An 18,991-nucleotide genomic window follows, 5' to 3' on the forward strand; every position below is an offset into this window, starting at 1 on the left:
GACCTAAATGAAAACTGTGCTCTTTTCTTTAAAAAAGGAACTCAGAAAAAAACTTCAAAACAGACACTAGTATGGCAATATGTAAATCAGTGGATGTGTAACCGATGTGATTCTGCAATCTGTATATGGGGTAAAAATGGGAGTTCATAACCCACTTGAATCAAAGTGTGAAATATGATATGTCAAGAACTATGTAATGTTTTGAACAACCAACAATAAAAATTTTTTAAAAAGTTAATTTAAAAATATTTTACAGATATAAAATATATTTTAAAATTAAAAAAAAACTTCAATATAGGATTTTGGGGTAGTGACACTCAACCCAGTATCTGCTTTAGCTCCAGTAGTATGTTAAGTACTGTATATGAAGTAGTTGAGAGAGATTGAAGGGAATGTAGTAACTAGAAACATATGATACAGTACTGTGCAAAATAGGGTTACAGTTCTATAAAGGAGATAAAATGAAATAAATGTTTAAATTGAACCTTTAATGATTATAGTTCGTGGTAGAAGTATGTGATTATCAAGAAGATAAAACAGGGCTGGGGATGTGGCTCAAGCGGTAGTGCGCTCGCCTGGCATGCGTGCGGCCCGGGTTTGATCCTCAGCACCACATACCAACAAAGATGTTGTGTCCGCCGAGAACTAAAAAATAAATATTAAAAATTCTCTCTCTCTCTCTCTCTCTCTCTCTCTCTCTCTCTCTCTCTCTCTCTCTCTCCTCACTCTCTCTTTAAAAAAAAAAAAAGAAGATAAAACATTTCAAAATAATGTAAAACTATAAAGGTGTGTTCGTATGCAAAATAAAATGTTGAAATAAACAATTGTGCTTAACATATTATTAACATAACCATATTTTGAATATTTTAAATGAATTGCCTCTTTCTCTACTAAAATGAGTTGATTCTTTTAAAGTTTAACCATTTTTGTTTATATAAGTGACCTGGATGTAATTCCAAATTATAATTTGAAGGTTTTGAATTATGAAGGTTTTCCCACCATTTGAACTTTTCACAGTCTCTGTCTATAATCTAGTGTAGAAGTATGCTGTCCAGCACAGTAGCTACAGACCGCATGTAGCTGTTAAGAACTTGAAAAATGGGGCTGGTCTGAATTGAGATGTTTTAAGTTTAAAATACACATTGGATTTCAAAGACTTAGCATGAATAAAAGAAAGTAAAGTGTTTTCATAATAATTTTTTTTTTAAAGAGAGAGTGAGAGAGGAGAGAGAGAGAGAATTTTTAATATTTATTTTTTAGTTCTCGGCGGACACAACATCTTTGTTGGTATGTGGTGCTGAGGATCGAACCCGGGCTGCACGCATGCCAAGCGAGTGCGCTACCGCTTGAGCCACATCCCCAGCCCCATAATAATTTTTTATATTGAGTTTTTTGTGGGGAGGTACCAGGGATTTAACTCAGGGGTACTTAACCACTGAGCCACATCCCCAGCCCTATTTTGTGTTTTATTTAGAGACAGGGTCTCACTGAGTTGCTTAGGGCCTTGCAAAGTTGCTGAGGCTGGCTTTGAACTTGTGAACTCCTGTGATCTTCCTGTCTCAGCCTCCCTAGCTGCTGGGATTACAGGTGTGCGCCACCATGCCTGGCTTTTATATTGATTTTATGTTGAAGTGGTAACATTGTAATTATACTGAGAATATATTGCTAAAGTTTACCTCTTTGTATGTTTTTAATGTGCTACCAGAAAATTTTAAATGACTTATGTGTCTTGTGTTATATTCCTTTTGAACAGCACTGTTCTAGAAATTTCTAGTCTGAGATGATCTTTTTGGAGAAACACCTGGGATTCTAGTTCTGTTTCAGTCTTTATTAGTTATGTCACCTGTCAGTTATTTAACTTTCCTCATTGTAAACTTTAATTCTTTACCTAAAATAGATAACAATACATGTTGTATCTTTCTCACTGAATTATTGGGGATCAGCAGAAAGAATTTGGCAGTTCTAGAGCATTCTACAGATATAATGAATAGAAAAGATTGAAGGGTGCTTAGTGGGTTATCAGAATCAATGAGGGTTAATTTTTACATTTTTATCTTTTACATGCTTTTTTTGCATTTAAAAATGTTTATTTTTCTCATTTGTTATGCTGCTTATATTTAAAACAATTTTATTCCTCCCAAATGCTATAGTAACTTCCAGATTTCTGTGATAGAGTTTTTTTTAAAGCCTAGATGATGAACTGGATTCTTTTCATGATTTGAATAATCGGGAAACAGAAGAAGATGTGATCGAGAATGATCATAGAGTTAGAACCTCCAAAATAACCAAACAGTCTTTTAAAGAAATAGAAAAAGGTAAAAAAAAAAAATCATTTAAATAGTAATTTTGTCAGTACATATAAAACTTATCTCTTAATAAAAACACTGTTTCTCAAGAATCTATATATTTCTCTGTTCTGAATTTTTGTAAGCCCTGAAATGGTTACTGTGCTTGTTATTAACTAGAGAAGAGAAACATGAACTTCATTATTTTCCAGTTGTATGCTTGTGTTTTCAAAACTTCTCAAGATAAGTAAATAACAGAATACTTTTATGATGGCTTCAGTTCTTTTTCATGTCAGTGTTTGTTAGAAAGTAAGAAAATGATTGTGGTAGTGTTTGACTAATCCTAATATTTTGAGAAAACAGTACAGATTACTTACAGTATGGCCTCCTCAGTCAGCACTGAACTAATGGCAGTTCTCTATGTGCCTGTCTTCACTTCGTAGTTTTATCAGGATTTCATGGAAAGCCGCAACCAGTGATGAAGCCTTTTGCTTTTGGGCCGCAAGAGCTCCAGCACACTATTGCTGATGCTCTCTTTTTTCCTACAAATATTTTGTCTGCACACAATACACATTCATTTTCCCCTTTCTCCCCTCTCCTTCATCTCATTTGTCACATGGATCTCAGTATTTGAAGACAATGAAAATTACTTCAGTTTGGACTTGTGTGTCTCATTATATGGTGGGTTTTCCTACTAAAAACATAGATTGAACTATTTTAAGAGGTGAATGAATATACATGAAAGTTGACCAAAAAAAGTAAGGAATGCTCAGGTCAGAAATTATGTATTTAGAGAGGCAAGCAAAGCACTGAACTTGTCTTTTTACTTTTAGTGTGTTTGCTGAACTGAATATAGCGAAATTTTCTTAAAATTCATTCTGCTTCTGTCTAAAATGGAGACTCTAGTGGGAAGCACCCTCCCTTAAAGGTGGGCTCCTTTAACCTAATGCAAGTTAAAACCACTGCTAGAGAGCATTTTATGCTCTAATTGTTAGATTGTTAAATTCTAATGGTACAGTGTTGGTAAGAATATGAAGTAAGAGCAACTTACTCATCCACTGCTTTTGAGAGTAAATTAATGTAACCACTTTGGAAGAAAATGGCATCAGTAGTAAAGTTGAACCTGTGCATATAGCCTAGTACATGTACACTACTAACCATATTCCCCAGAAAAACTTTTGTATGAACTCGTGTATCAGATGCATGACTGTGTAGCATCTGTATAGCCAGAGCAGCTCAAATACCCCTCTGTAGGAGAACGTTGTCGTGTATTTATAAAATAGGATAAAGCAGTGAAGGTTTGTGCACCCATCATTCTGAAATCATCATGGATATATTTCAAAGAACTTATTACTATTTAAAGGAGGAATTTATAGAAATTATTATAGACATAATTGAAATTGGGCAAAACAAGAACTGTGTGTGTGTATGTGTTAAAATTGCTTTTACTTTAGACAACTTTTATTATAAATATTAAATCGTTAATTTTACAAATTAATAGGTTTCACTTACATGCATATATCATGTTTTAATCATGTATACCCTCCCAACTGCTTTCTCTTTTTTCTCTTTTTCCTCTTTTTTTGGCTCTCTGGTTTTCTTTCCCTTCCCTAAAATTCCTTCTGTACTTTCAGATTACCTTTTTTTTCTAACAGTTTCCATGTATGAGGGAAAACATGTGATACTTATCTTTCTGAGTCTGGCTTATTTCACTTAACATGAGAAACTCCAGTACCATCTGTTTTCCTGTAAATGACATGTTTTTTTTTAATTGCTGAATAATATTCCATATGTATATATGTCATATTTAAAGATCCATTCATCTGTTGACAGCACCTAGGCTGATTCTACAATTTGGCTATTTTAGTAGTGCCACAATAAAAATAGGTATGCAAATGTCTTTTTTCTATGCTGACTTCATTTCCTTCAAAAATATAGCCAGGAATGGTTGTATAGCTGCATCATATGGTAATTCTGTTTTTAATTTTTGAGGAACCTCCATATTGTTTTCCATAACGGCTGTGCTAATTTACATTCTCACCAACATTGTGTAAGTGTTCCTTTTTCACATTCTTGCCAGCATTTGTTCTTTTTTTAAAATTTTGTTGTTGTTGTTGTTGTTGTCAATGGACTTATTTATTTATCTATCTATCTATCTATCTATTTATTTATTTATTTATTTATATAAGGTGCTGAGAATCCAACCCAGTGCCTCATACATGCTAGGCAAGTGCTCTATCACTGAGCTACAATTCCAGCCCCACTTTTAAAAAAAACAAACATTTTTTTAGTTGTATATGGTTGTATCTTTGTTTTATTTATTTGTTTATTTTTTATGTGGTGCTGAGGATCGAACCCAGGGCCTCACACATGCTGGGCAAGCAATCAACCACTGAGCTATAACCCCCACCCCATTTTTGTTTTTTTGACTAGCCATTTTGACGAGAGTTGTGTGGAATCTCAGTGTAGTTTTTTTTTTTAATACCTTTATTCCATTCATGTATTTTTATGTGGTGCTGAGGATTGAACACAGGGCCCTGTGCATGCTAGGCAAACGTTCTACCACAGAGCCACAATCCCAGCCCCTCAATGCAGTTTTGATTTGCATTTCCCTGATGGCTAAAGATGTTGAGCACTTTTTCACATATTTATTGGCCATTTTATACTTGATTTTGAGAAGTATCTGTGCAGGTTATTTCCCCGTTTATTGATTGGATTACTTGCTCTTTTGTTGATGAATTTTTTTAAATATCTTTTTTTTTTTTTTTTAGTTGTAGATGGACACAATACCTTGATTTTATTTGTTTATTTTTATATGGTGCCAGGGATCGAACACAGTGCCTCACACATGCTAGGCAAGCTCTCTACCACTGAGCCACAACCCTGGCCAAACTTTTTTGAGTCTTTATGTAAATCTGGATGTTAATCCTCTGTCAGATGAATAGTTGGCAAATATTTTCTGCCATTCTGTAGGCTCTCTCTTAACTCTGTTCTTTCTTTTGCTGTGCAGAAACTTTTAAATTTCATGTAATCCCATTTTTCAATTGTTTCTATTATTTCCTGAGCTATTAGGGTCAATTTTGAGTTGATTTATTTATGGGGTGAGACATAGGGGTCTAGTTTCAATTTTCTACACTTGAATATCCAATTTTCCCAGTACCATTTGTTGAGGCTATCTTCCTTCCAACATGTGTTTTGGCTTCTTGGTAGAAAATCTCAGATGGCTATAGAGGTGTGGGTTTATTTCTAGGTCCTCTAATTCCATTGGTTTTTACATCTCTTTTTATGCCAATACCATGATTTTTTTGATACCATCAAAATATACTCGAGTATATTTGAAATCCGGTATCGTGATGCCTCCAGCCTTGCTCTTTGTTTTTTCCTCAGGATTGCTTTGGCAACTTTGGGGTTTTTATGCTTCCATCTGAATTTTAGGATTTTTTTTCTAGTTCTATGAAGAATGTAATTGGTATTTTGATGAGAATTGCATTGAATCTATAGTTGCTTTTGATAGTTTGGCCATTTAACTGTGTTTCATGAACATGCGATGTCTTTTTATCTTCATCTTCTGGTGTCTTCAATTTCTTAAGCATTTTATAATTTTCACTGTAGAGGGTTTTTTTTTGCCTCTTAAATAAGTACTTTTTAGATGTAAGTGATAGGAAGTAAAAAGAAAAAAAATAAGGCAATAATTAACTGGACTTGTTGTTTGGTTACAGGGAAGAGAAGGGAATGTGGTAAGTTTCTGAAGTGATGTTCTATTTCCTAGGCAGTTTTCCTGCATTTTAAAATAATTAAATTTGAAATAACTTCATACTTAGAGAAAAGTTACACAAAGAATTCCTGTATACTCTTAATCCAGATTTTCTAAATGTTAAAATTTTACTATATTTGCTATATTATTCTTTCTCTCTCTTGAAACATTTTCACAGTACTGTAATTTATACTTAAAATAATTTTTCCTGAACATTATTGGAACTGTAATAAAGTTTATAATTAAAATTTTATTTACTTGGCAGTTGACCTGCCAACAGATAGGGCCTTACCAAAACCTCGGACTGAATATTGTGATGTCAGTGACTCTCCATTGAAAAGTGCCAGCTATCCAAAATCCAGCGTGTCAAACAAGCAGACTTTACTTCCACGTCAAATAAATCAGATATATGATGAGTTATTTCAAATACATCTGAAACTGCAGGTAAGATTTAAATTCTGACTTGAGAATTCAGAAATATTTATATTCTAAGCACCAAGTATTCACCAAAGTTGAATACAAGGTATTTAAATTATTATAGAGAAGTGGGCTAAGGCAAGGTCAGAAGGGAAAAAACTCAATTTGTAGGAACTATTGAGGGAGAAAATGTAGAGACTGAAAGAAAAATATTACAAGTGTTTTTATTTGTAGGGATGTGTTTTAGACTTCAGATTGTTCTGTGTTTTATGTTTATCCTTTTCCTATCCTATTCTTCAGAAACAAATCTTCTGGTAAAGTGTGCTTTTTAAATTAGGTGTTCTAGATTCATTGTTTTAAATATTACATAGTAAAAAGTTTCCTTGACAGCTCTCACTAAACTGCATCTCTGAACCTTGCAATTTATCTTATCTTTGGGGTTTGTTTCTAAGGATATAATTTATGTAGTTATCAAATTTCCACTAAGAGTACAGAAAGAATACAGAGTTTACATACATATTACATACACTTGAAATACCAAAAATACATTTTAAAACCAGCAGTTCATTTTGTTAAATTAATTCATGTTGCATTAATTAAGCATTTCAGAAAAAGTTTTTCTTAGCCTAAATAACTAGGAAAAAATTTAGAGACTAAGACCTAATCTCAAGAATTTAGAGAGGAGAACAATGGAAAGGTCATTTCAGGTATAAGGAATTAGGAGATGAGAGATGTTTGGAAAGGAGTGATTGTGAGATTGTGAATTTAGCTGCATGTCTGGGAAATAAAATAGTGAAAACTGAGGCTAGCTGTTTCATAGTTTTTTGGTTTTTTTCTTTTACTCAATGGAGTGACAGTAGAAAGACTTTCAATAATACTCTATAGAATAAAAAATAACCAAGGTTGCAAGGTATATCTATGGTCTATAGTCAACAATAAAGATAAAAATATTTAATAAAAAAGTAAAATATAAGGGAGTAGTCTGATTTTATTAATCTTTTTAAAAAATATATTTTTAGTTGTAGATGGACACAATATCTTTATTTTTATTTGTTTATTTTTTTTTTTTTAATGTGGTGCTGGGGACCGAACCCAGGGCCTCATGCATGCGAGGTAAGCACTCTATCACTCAGCTACAACTCCAGCCCTGATTTTATTAATCTTTAGTCTGCCTTTAAAGTTTACTTTGTAGTGTTAGAGTTGTCACTAAGCATATACTTTTTTTTTTACTATTAAAAAAGTTTTTTTTTTTTTTTTAACAAAAAGTTCAATCATGTACATGATCCAATTTTTACAGCATAGTATAAAACAGGCCCTTTGGAGAGGAGACATGGATTTCTCTGAACAGCCATTAATTATACTCATTCCAAGGCTACTAACTTGACAGTATTTTTTACCATGCCAATATTGTTCTGTTGCCCATTAGTTGCCATCTCCACACATTCATTCCAAGATTTGTTAAAGGGGCCTCATCCTGGCAATATTCCTTGATCATGTCTGCCACCGTTTAATTTCAGTGATAATTTCTTGGCCATAAATTTTTTCAGCTTGAGAGGGTAAGCTTTGCTCATTGTCTATTTTATAGACTCAGAGATGTTTTGAAATGGAATTGGTGGCCTCCAAGCATATATATTTTTGTTACACTATTGATTTAATTTATTCAATAAATATTTGAGTACCTGCTAATATGAGTTTGTACCGGGTAAGATATATCTGCCTCTTGCTACATGTAGCTTATTAGAAGCAATCATAAGTACCCATATAACTATAATTTCATAAACTTAAATGAAGAAATAATAAATGTATAATGTAAGTACCTGATTGGGGAAGATTAAGATGGAGATTGAAGGAGACTGAGGTAAGGTTTGTAAGTTAAATCCTGAAAAATGAGTAGAGATTAGCCCAGTGAAAGATTTAGATTCTACACTGAGACATTCCAGTATGAGAAGTTTCTGAGGCATGGTAAATTAACGTATTTATTCAAAGAAAATGTAGTAGGTAACTCTGAAGATGTTTAAAGCAAAATCTAATGTATGCTTACATAAATGTCTGAGAGGCAGACGGGTAGAATTCGAGAGACCAGAGAGCACTCTACTGCAGGAGCCCAACTGAGAGATAAGGGTAACTTGGAGTGGGGTGGTAGCAGGGGATACAAATGGATAAATCAAAGACTTACTGTAGAGCCAAAATTGTTTGCACTTGGCATAATGAATTCGATGAAGTATAGGAAGACTAAGTTGACTGTCACATTTCTGGTTTGTGTGGTATGGAGAAAGAATGAATTTCAGGGAGAAGAGCAGTACTTTGTTTGAAATGAGTCAGGTTTGGTAGTAAAATACCAATAGCCTGGCTATTAGAAAATGGATATGAGGTGATTATTTAATTTGGGAGTCATCTATTGTGTCAGTGTTCCTTCACTGAAACAGAATATCAGAAATAATTAACTTATAAAGGGAAAAAGTTTATTTTGGCTCACAGTTTTAGAGATTTCATTCCATGATCAATTGGCCATTGCTTTGGGTCTTTGGTAAGGCAGCACATCATGGCAGGAACATGGGGCAAAAACCACTGCTCACTTCATGGCCAGGAATCAAAAGACAGAAGGGGCCAGAAACACACTATCCCATTCAGTGGCACTTACACAGTGACCTAAAGATCTTTCTTTAGTACCCACCTTTTTTTTTTAAAGGTTCTACAACCTCCCACTTAGTGCCACTCTGTGGACCAAGCCTTTAACCGCTGGGCCTTTGGGGGAGTCCGCATCCAAATATGTTAGTGTTTAAAATTGTCACTGGTAGTAAGAGGTTAAAGAAGTTACTGTAACATAATGTTAATAGTCAGAAGGTAGATTAGATTAGGATAGGGACCTCAAGGATACAAAGAAGTGGTTGGATTTTAGAGATATTTAAAAGATTAGATCAATAGGACTTAGAAATTGTTTGGATTTAGGACACGTGCTAGAAATTTTGTCAAGGGCAAAATGCACGTTGGATAAATCATGCTGCATTTGGCTTATATATAAAACTGAAGAAGGAGAAGATTTGATTTTTTCTTTTTAATTTATAACATTAATTTTTTTAAAAGTATTTTTTTTAGATGTGTAGACCTTTATTTTATTCATTTACTTATACATGGTGCCGAGAATCGAACCCAGTGCCTCACACATGCTAGGCAAGAGCTCTACCACTGAGCCACAGCTTCAGCCCCTATAACATTAATTTTTTAGTGTATGCTTAAATTATTTTTGTTATATTCACAGAGTTGTACTGTTGTCACTATAACCAATTTTAGAGTATTTCATTATCTCAGAAAGAAATGCCTACCCATTAGAGTCATTCCTTATTTCCTCCAAAATCCCTTCAGCCGTAAGCAACCACTAATCTACTTTCTGTTTCTATACATTTGTCTCTTCTGGACTTATCATATTACTGGAATCATATAATATGTGATCTTTTATAAATAACTGACTTCTTTTACTTAGCATGATAATTTCAAGTTTCATTCATGTTATACCATGTATATCTTTTCCTTTTAGTACTAGGGGATTGAACCCAAGGGAGTTGCATCACTGAGCATTTCCATCCTGTTCATTTACTTCAAGGCAAGGTCTTGTTAAGTTGCCAGGTTGGCCTTGAATTTACAATCCTCTTGCCTCAGCCTCCTGAGTAGCTAGAATTACATGTGCCCCTTAGTGCTGCCTAGCACCTGCTTTTTATTGCTGAATAGTATTTCATTATATAGATATATCACATTTCATATTTCACTCATTAATTTCTGGACATATGGGTTGGTTCCACTTTTTGGCTATCATGAGTAATGCTGCTATCAGGTTTGTATTTAAGTTTTGTGTGGACTTGCAGTCCATTTCTCTTGGGGTGTATACCTATAGTGGAATGGCTGAGTCATAGGATACCTGTGTTTAACTTCTTTGAGGAACTGTCAGACTCTTACATTTCCACCAACAGTATACAAGGCTTCCATTTTCCCACATCCTTTCCATCACTTATTTTTCTGTTTTAGAGAAAAGCATTCTTTATTGTATCTTATTGTGATTTTGCTTTATATTTCTGTGAGGTCTGACTGAATTCAGTTTGGAACATGCTTATTTTGTGCTACCTGAAAGTGCATAGGTGGAGATGTTAAATAGGCTGTTTAATGCTTGAGTTTGGCACTTGAGACAAACAACTAACAGTTGTAGGTTGGGAACACATGGTAATTTTAGCCATTGAATGGATGTAATCAAGCAGAGAATGTGAAGAATGAGAAGAAAAAATAACTTAAACCCAAATCCTGAGCAATCATAGTAGTTACAGGACAGTGGAGACATGAAGCCTACAAAGGAGACTGAGAAGCCATGATCAGCTTTTTCTACTAGGTGATAGAAAACCAGGAGAACATGGTATCATACAAGCCATTGTGAATATTTTAAGTTGAAGGAAAGAGATAATCATTTAACATGCCGCTGAGAGATTCAATTAAATAAGAACTGAAAAGTGACCTTTAAATTTAGTAACAGGTAAGTCATTTTAGTAGGGCAGTGTGGCCTGAAGCCAGATTAAAAATGAATTGAGAGTGACTTGGAGGTAAAGAAGGTTCAGCAAATGTAGACAATGATTTAGTAAGTTTGGTTGGGGAGGGAATGTGGGTAGGGCCAAGAGAGATTTTATTTCAGATGTAATGAAATAGATTGAAAACACTTAAGAGATAATCAGCAATCTTCACAAAAGTGTTTAAGGCAGTGAGATCCTGAACCTATCTATATAAAGAAGAGAAAGAGAAGCATTTGCATATATATTTTGTGGGCATGAAACTGATGTTCCCTTCTGCTCTCTTCTGTTTTCCCTGTGAATTTAGAAACCAGGCCATCCACATGTTCTAAGGTGTTGTGTTCAAAATCAGGACAGTGGAGAATAGAGAATGAAAAGCTGACCATGAAAATATAACAAGTGTTCTGAACAGCATTGGTAGCTCAGTAGAGGATTGATTGCATCGTAGATTTGCCTGATTGTTTCCTAACAATAATATTTGGATTAAGTACTTTTGGCAAGAATTTTATGAACTCAAAAACACCACTTTACGTGGTGTGTGATTTTTTTCTCCTGATGGTTTTTAATCTGTGTTATCCAGGACATGGAAGATAGCCCATGTGTTAATTCAGGCCTGGAAACCTCTTAGCCCTTGGTGATAGGACAATAAAGTAAGGAAGTAGAGGGTATGGGTAAAATAATGGACCATGTCTAGCAACTACTATAATCCCCAGAGTTAAGTACCAATGCATTTTCAAAAACTACCACAATGTCAGTGGATAAAAATGTAATTTGCAGATTTTGTGAATGTACTTTTAAAACTCATTTATAATCTGGTATTTTGATACAGTCTGAAACTGCAGCACAACAGAATTTTGCTGAAGAACTTCAAAAGCGAGAACGTTTTTTAATTGAAAGAGAACAACTGCTTTTCAGACACGAAAATGCCTTGAGTAAAATTAAAGGTGTCGAAGAAGAGGTTCTTACAAGATTTCGAATTCTAAAGGAGGTACTTGTAAAATCTTAATTTTTAGAGTAATATAACTTCTCCTTAGCTTCTGTAATTATTAACATTTTGTCACATTTGTCATTTCACTTTCTCCTTCCTTTCTCACATACACATGCACTGCTGTATACACACTCACATAGATCCACACACACCTCATTTTCTGAACTATTTGAAAGTAACTTGCAGAAATCATTATATAGTATCCCTAAATACTTTAGTGTATATCTCTTAAGAATGTGTACATTTCTGTATATCATTATATATTAGAAAATTAATGCTAATTGAATAATATAATTTAATATATAGTCCATGTTCACTTTCCCATTTTGTCTCCAAAAATGTCTTTTATTGCTTTTTTTGTTTTGTTTTCTAATCAAGGAACTAAACAAACTCTACGCATTGTCTTAGATTTCTTTGAATCTAGAGTACTTACCATTACCATTTTTATTATTTGTGAGACTTTTCTTTGGAGTCCGGGTCAGCAGTCTTGTAGAATATATTGCATCCTAGATTTGCCTGATTGTTTCCTAACAATGATATTTGGATTAAGTACTTTTGGCAAGAATTTTATATAGTTGGTATAATTTACTTCTTTGCTTGATATTATTAATATGTACAGTAATATCTCTTGGTGTCATATAACTTACCTCTTATACATGTAACTTATACAGAATAACATTCATTGTACATTTTAATTAGTTTTGAAAATGCTTATAATTTTGTAATTGCCACCATACGCAAGATAAAATATAGTTCCAGCATTAAGAAAGTTTTATTATGTTCCTTTATAAATATCCCTTTTCCCATCCTTAGCCTTTGGCAACCTCTGCCTTTTCTAGAATATTATGTTTATTTAATTATTTTCCTTTAACTTGTGATTTTAGCAGCAGCTCATTTATATTAACTTGGCATACTTTTCTTTGACTTTATCCAGTTTGTGGTTTATTATGCTTCTTGAATTTGTAAATTTATGTTTTTTGCCAAATTTGGAAAATTTGCAACAACTATTTCTTCAAATATTTTTTATGTTCCAATTGTCTTTTCTTCTCTGTGTCTCCAGACTCATATGCTAGTCCTTTTACTCCTAGCTGGAAGATTTCCCTTTTCTTCATTTTTTTCCTTTTGTGTTCTTTGGACTGGATAATTTCTATTAATATGTCTTTTAATTCACTGTTTCTTATTTCATCTCCAGGTTGATATTGAACACTGTTGTGGTTTAGATAGGAGGTGTCTCCCAAAAGCTCATGTGTGAGACAATATAAGAAAATTTAGAGGTGAAATGATAGGGTTATGAAACTTTAACTTAATCAGTGCATTAATCCATTGATAGTTTTTTAAAAATATTTATTTTTTTAATTGTAGTTGGACACAATACCTTTATTTCACTTATTTATTTTTATGTGGTGCTGAGGATTGAACCCAGGGCTTGGCAGGTGTGAGGCGAGTGCCCTACTGCTGAGCTACAACCCTATCCCCTGTTGATAGTTTTTAACTGGGTGGTAACTGTAGACAGGGAGGGTGTGGCTAGAGGAAGGAGGTAGTTGGGGTTGTTCTCTCTTTGCTTCCTGGGATCATGTCCTGAGCTGCTTTCCTCTGCCACTCCCTTCCACCATGATGTTCTGCCTTAGCTTAGGCCCAGAGCAAAGGAGTCAGTCAACTATGATGGACTGAGACCTCTGAAACAAACATTAGCTCTAAAATTGTTCTCATTGGGTTTTCTGGTCACAGCAGTGAAATAGCTGACTAAATCAAGCCTATTTAGTGAATTTTTATTTCTAACATTCTGAAGTTCTAAAACTTCCAGTTATTTTCTTTAAAAAATTTTTTTTCTCATAACAGTTTCTGTCTTTATATTTACTTTCAAGTTTACATTTACCTCATGGAACATACTTAAAAATCCAGCATCTGGGTCATCTCAGGATTGGCATCCATTGATTATATTTTTTCTTGAAACTTTATTACATTTTTGGGTCTTTGCATGTCCAGTGACTTTTGGATTGTATTTGAAACATATTGTATAGATTCTGTGCCTTTTATAATCTTCTGGAGAACATTGTTTATTTAAAGCATTTATTCAGTCCAGTGAAATTAGGCCATAGTCTTTCTCACCTTCTACAGGCAGTGGTTCTCGTTTCAGGTTAGTTTTCAGAGCCTTTGCAGTTTTGTTTCGTATTGTCTTATGTATATGCCTCTTAGAGGATAGTCTGAGGCTTGGACAACAGCTTAAAATCTTACTTCAGTTCTACAAGCCTTTGTCCTGCTGGGCTTGGTTTGTCAGAATTGAGCCCAATTTGTACATTTTCATGTACACCAAAGAGAGAAGATGCTCTGACGTTTCTTTTATCATATTCTCCCCACTCTCCAGATCGCAAGGTCCCCTCTTCCTGGTGTCTTTGCTGGAAAGACCGTCTTTATCCCAGAGCTCCACTTTCCATCCAGAGTTCCACTTTGGGGCATCAGTTTGAGAGGGAAAAAAAAAATCCCAAAAAAACAGGAAACTTCCCCTTTTAGACATCGTTTATTCAATTTTCCCTACTCTCGTTGACTTTTCACAGCCATCAGATAGTTGCTTTCTGTGTTTTGTCTAGGGCTTTTTGTTGACATCAGTAGGAGAAGTAGAGTGCAGTGGGTTTATCCTGCCATGGCATATGGTATTTTTAAATGTCTTTTAGATGTGGAAAAATTAGATTATAGAAATATTAAACTAGTTTTAAAAGTAACTATGTATGACTGTATCCTAAGTTATTTAAGGAATCACTTAATATAGTTATAAAATGACATAAAACTAATTTTTTTCCACATTGAATTTTTTTCATAGGGCTAAGGAAAGAATGCTTAAATTCTCAGATCTCTTCATACTAATTTTATTCTTGATTCTCTTTTTTAGATTTGTCTACTATTCTTGTTAAGTATAAAGAAAACTGGTTTATTTTAATGATATTTATATAATTATTTAGAAGGAAATTTAGTTTCTTGATTTCTTCTAGATGCCTGCTTGTTTAGATGTTTTATGAATAAATTGAGAGTAAGTATTTATATGTTAAATCTAAAACATTTTATCTTATTTAAATGTCATTATAGAGGAGAAATTGATTTTTATCACTCCTGAAACTGATTCAGGAAAGAAATAGTTGGGGCTCAAAGAAATTTTATTGTGTATTTAACATTGTTTGAAATGTAAAATTGACATCAAAAATTTTAACCACTATATGGTAATACATAATTAGTTTGTTCTCATCTATGGAGTATTTTTTGTATTTCTTAAGGTTACCTTACATTTTAATTTATAAAGCTATGAATTGCCTATTAGTCTCTTGAAAAGATCATGAATCCTTTGTTTTTTTATTATTCCTTGGTATGAAAAAGAAAATATTTTAGTGACTTAGTTTGGGTGCATTTTTCTTAGCAGAATCAAAAAATAGATTATTGCTACTTAATTTGTATGATAATATGTTTGAGTCTTTCACAAATGTTTTTGATGTTTTGCTGTTACTTTGGTTGATTACACAATTTTTATATTAAATAGCATTAGTGATATGGGTTCATTATCTAGTTATTAGATTGGATTTTTTTCCTTCCTAGCAACATGATGCAGAAGTTGAACACTTAACTGAAATTCTTAAGAAAAGGAATAAAGATAGTAAGAGACTGAGGTCATCTTTTGATGCATTGAAAGAATTGAATGATAATTTAAAAAAACAGGTAAGACCTATTTTTTAGTACCCAGGATTGAAGTCAGGGGCACTCGACTACTGAGCCACATCCCTAGCCCTATTTTGTATTTTTTTAGAGACAGAGTCTAACTGAATTGCTTAGCGCTTCACTGTTGCTGAGGCTGGGTCTGAATTCGCCATCCTCCTGTCTCAGCCTCCCAAACTGCTGGGATTACAGGCATGCATAAGACCTATTTTAATATATTTTAGGTAATAAGACCTTCTAAAAATTCTATTTTCTATTTAAAAATAAGTCAATATTAGAACATTTCAGCTAGAGAAAATTTTAATTAGATTTATGTTAGTTTTATTTTGAAATGCTTACAAATATAATAAAGTAGTCTTAAGTTCTTGTATCCTTTTCTTCTGTATGGGAAAGCAAGTTAGATATTTGACAATTTGAAATTTTTTTCTTTATTCTTTGAGACAGGATCTTGCTGTTTCCCAGACTAGCCTCAAATTCATGATCGGCTTGCCTCAGCCTCCTGAGTAGCTGGAATTACAGGCTTGTACCACTTTTCCCAACTCTGACATTTTTTTAAAGTTTTAAATTTTTTGTAGTTCTACATTACTAGATTAAAAACAAGCAAAAGAAAAAACCCTGATAATTTGAAATAATTAAATTTTAGACACTTATTTCTGCCTTTAATACTCATTATTTAACTGCTATTATACACCTCATAGATGAGACACAGCAGTAGGTAGGATTAAGGAACTGGAACAGTTTCACAAAAAGCCTTCAAAATAAAGAATTGGGTGAAGAAAGAATAGAAAATTTGGGCTGGGGATGTGGCTCAAGTGGTAGCGCGCTCGCCTGGCATGCGTGCGGCCCGGGTTCGATCCTCAGCACCACATACAAACAAAGATGTTGTGCCCGCCGAAAACTAAAAAAAAAATAAAGATCAAAAAATTCTCTCTCTCTCTCTCTCTCTCTCTCTGTCTCTCACTCTCTCTTTTAAAAAAAAAAGAATAGAAAATTTGAAAAGACATGTGGGACATAATTAGTTTTAACATATGAGAATTCCAGAAAGAGAGGAAAGAGAGAATAGAGCAAAAGCCAAATATGTGAAAATATAATAGCCAAGAATTTTTCAAAACTGGTGAAAGATTCAAGAAATTGTTACTGACAAGGATAAATTTTAAAGAAAATTTATAATCTTAAAAGTGGTTAGAGGGGGAAAATTTAAACTGAAGTTTGGCTTTTTGTTGTTGTCAATGGATCTTTATTTAATTTATTTATATGCAGTGCTGAGAATTGAACCCAGGGCCTCATACATGGTAGGTGAACTCTCTACCACTGAGCCACAACCCCAGTCTCTCTCTCTCTCTCTTTTTTTTTTTTTTTTTTTTTTTTTTGTGGTGCTGGGGATTGAACCCAGGGCCTTGTGCATGTGAGATAAGCACTCTATCAACTGAGCTATATCCCAGTCCTGAAGGTTGGCTTTTAAGGAAGAAATATCATTTATCTTAAACCTAGAACAAGAAGAGGGGAAATCTCCCTTAATTATTAATTTTGAGCCCAGAATAGCCTTAAATCTAAATCTTGACATTATAAGAAAGAAAAAATGCAGACCAGTTTCTTAAGAATATATATGCAAAAATTATTTAAATTAGCAAACTTAATCTAGTCATACGTAAGAATAATACAGCTAAATGGTATTTAGTTCAGGAAAACATGGGTGATTTAACACTTGAAAATTAACATCTGAATAAAGGAGAAGAAAAATCGTATGATAATTTCAATTGATATGAAATTCAGTAACAACAAATAGTAATAGAAGAAAATTTCTGAGAACCTACAAAAAAAAAATCCTACAATAAAATAATACCCAATGGTAAGTTATTGAAAGTTTTCTCTGAAATAAGAACAAAATAAAGGTGATTGCTGTTGACACTTGTCGAACATTTTAATGACATCTTTGTGATTCAGTAAAGGGAAGAAAGGATTGGAAAGGAAAAAAAATAGTCATTCATAGATGACATAATTATATACTTACATACATAAGTATCCAAAGGAGTATATAGACAAACTCAGAATGAATAAGCAAATTTAGCAGACTCTGGATGTAAGATTACCATACAGAAATCAAGTGTATTTCTATATGCCAACAGCAACAATAAAGTATTAATTGTTATTTATTGAAATTTTCCAGAGGTAGTATCATAAAAAATCATTGGTTACCCAGGAATAAATCTAAAGAAAGATGTGTAAGACAACTATGCTGAAAGCTACAAACAGTAAATTAAAAATAAAACCTAAATAAATTGAAGGATATATTATGTTCATGGATAAAAAGACTCAATGTTGTAAAGATATCAGTTCTTCCCATTAATTAGATACATGTTATAACCTGAATAACTCATGGTACTTGCATACTTAAAAGATTTTTACACTTCTTTATATTTATGTTGTAGTTCAATAGAAGTTTTTCTTGAAAAAACATTTCTCACTACAATATGTGCCTTTAAGATGTTAGGAGTCTTGCAAATTTTTCATAGAATGAAGTAAACTTTCCTAGATGCTATTAATATTTAGGGGAAAATGGTGACTTTTAGCTCTGACCTAGTTAATCATGAATGCTACCTCTGTTTTGCTCCATTGCTTGCTTAAGTAGACCAGATTGAGAAATATTTTAATATGAAAAGTTTTATATTTGAAATATCTAACTTTTCCCTTCCTAGTTAAATGAAGTAAGTGAAGAAAACAGGAAGATGGAGCTTCAAGCTAAAAGAGTTCAAGCTCGTCTGGATAACTTACAGGTAGGTTGTCTGCTCTTCCTCACAAGTGTATTTTAACATAATTACATTTGGATTTGTTTACTTTTCATACAACCATTCTTTAATTCATGGATGTGTACTGTTGCAGAGGAAGTATGAATTTATGTCAGTGCAGAGATTGAAAGAAAATTCCCATGTTCCTCATGAAATGAAAAGTGTAAAACAAGAAAAAGTACCAGTTTCTAAAACTTCTAAGGTATGATGAGACTAAAAATTTCTTCAGTGGAAAATTTATCTTGTCTTCTAATATTTTTCTTTCATTTAGCAAATATTCTTTTTTTAAAATATTTATTTTTTATTTGTAGTTGGACATAATACCTTTATTTTATTTAGTTATTTTTATGTGGTGCTGAGGACTGAACCCAGGGCCTCGCACGTGCGAGGCGAGTGCTCCATTGCTGAGTCACAACCCCAGCCCTCTTTTTGGTATTCTTTTAGAAATAAATCTCTAGAGTATTGCAAACACATTTTTATTTGCAAAAACTATTTTGTTCAGCAACGTTTCAGGT

At 33.3% G+C, this 18,991-nt stretch overlaps 1 protein-coding gene across 8 annotated transcripts in view; it reads left to right on the top strand.

Moving 5' to 3' along the window:
* Nucleotides 1–18,991, top strand: part of CCDC138 (coiled-coil domain containing 138) — a 60,714-nt gene that overhangs the window by 7,029 nt on the left and 34,694 nt on the right. For 4 of the 8 annotated variants that reach the window (XM_081264967.1, XM_081264970.1, XM_081264972.1 and 1 more), the window contains exons 4-9: nt 2,188–2,315; nt 6,305–6,483; nt 11,833–11,991; nt 15,574–15,693; nt 18,387–18,464; nt 18,571–18,678. In XM_081264967.1, coding sequence (XP_081121093.1) covers nt 2,188–2,315; nt 6,305–6,483; nt 11,833–11,991; nt 15,574–15,693; nt 18,387–18,464; nt 18,571–18,678 — 772 coding nt within the window. The remainder of the gene's footprint in view (nt 1–2,187; nt 2,316–6,304; nt 6,484–11,832; nt 11,992–15,573; nt 15,694–18,386; nt 18,465–18,570; nt 18,679–18,991) is intronic. The other 4 variants (XM_081264968.1, XM_081264969.1, XM_081264971.1 and 1 more) reach the window with 4 other exon arrangements.

The sequence above is a fragment of the Spermophilus citellus genome (genome assembly GCF_964194105.1).
Source record: "Spermophilus citellus genome assembly, chromosome: 13".
Classification (NCBI taxonomy): Eukaryota; Metazoa; Chordata; class Mammalia; order Rodentia; family Sciuridae; genus Spermophilus; species Spermophilus citellus.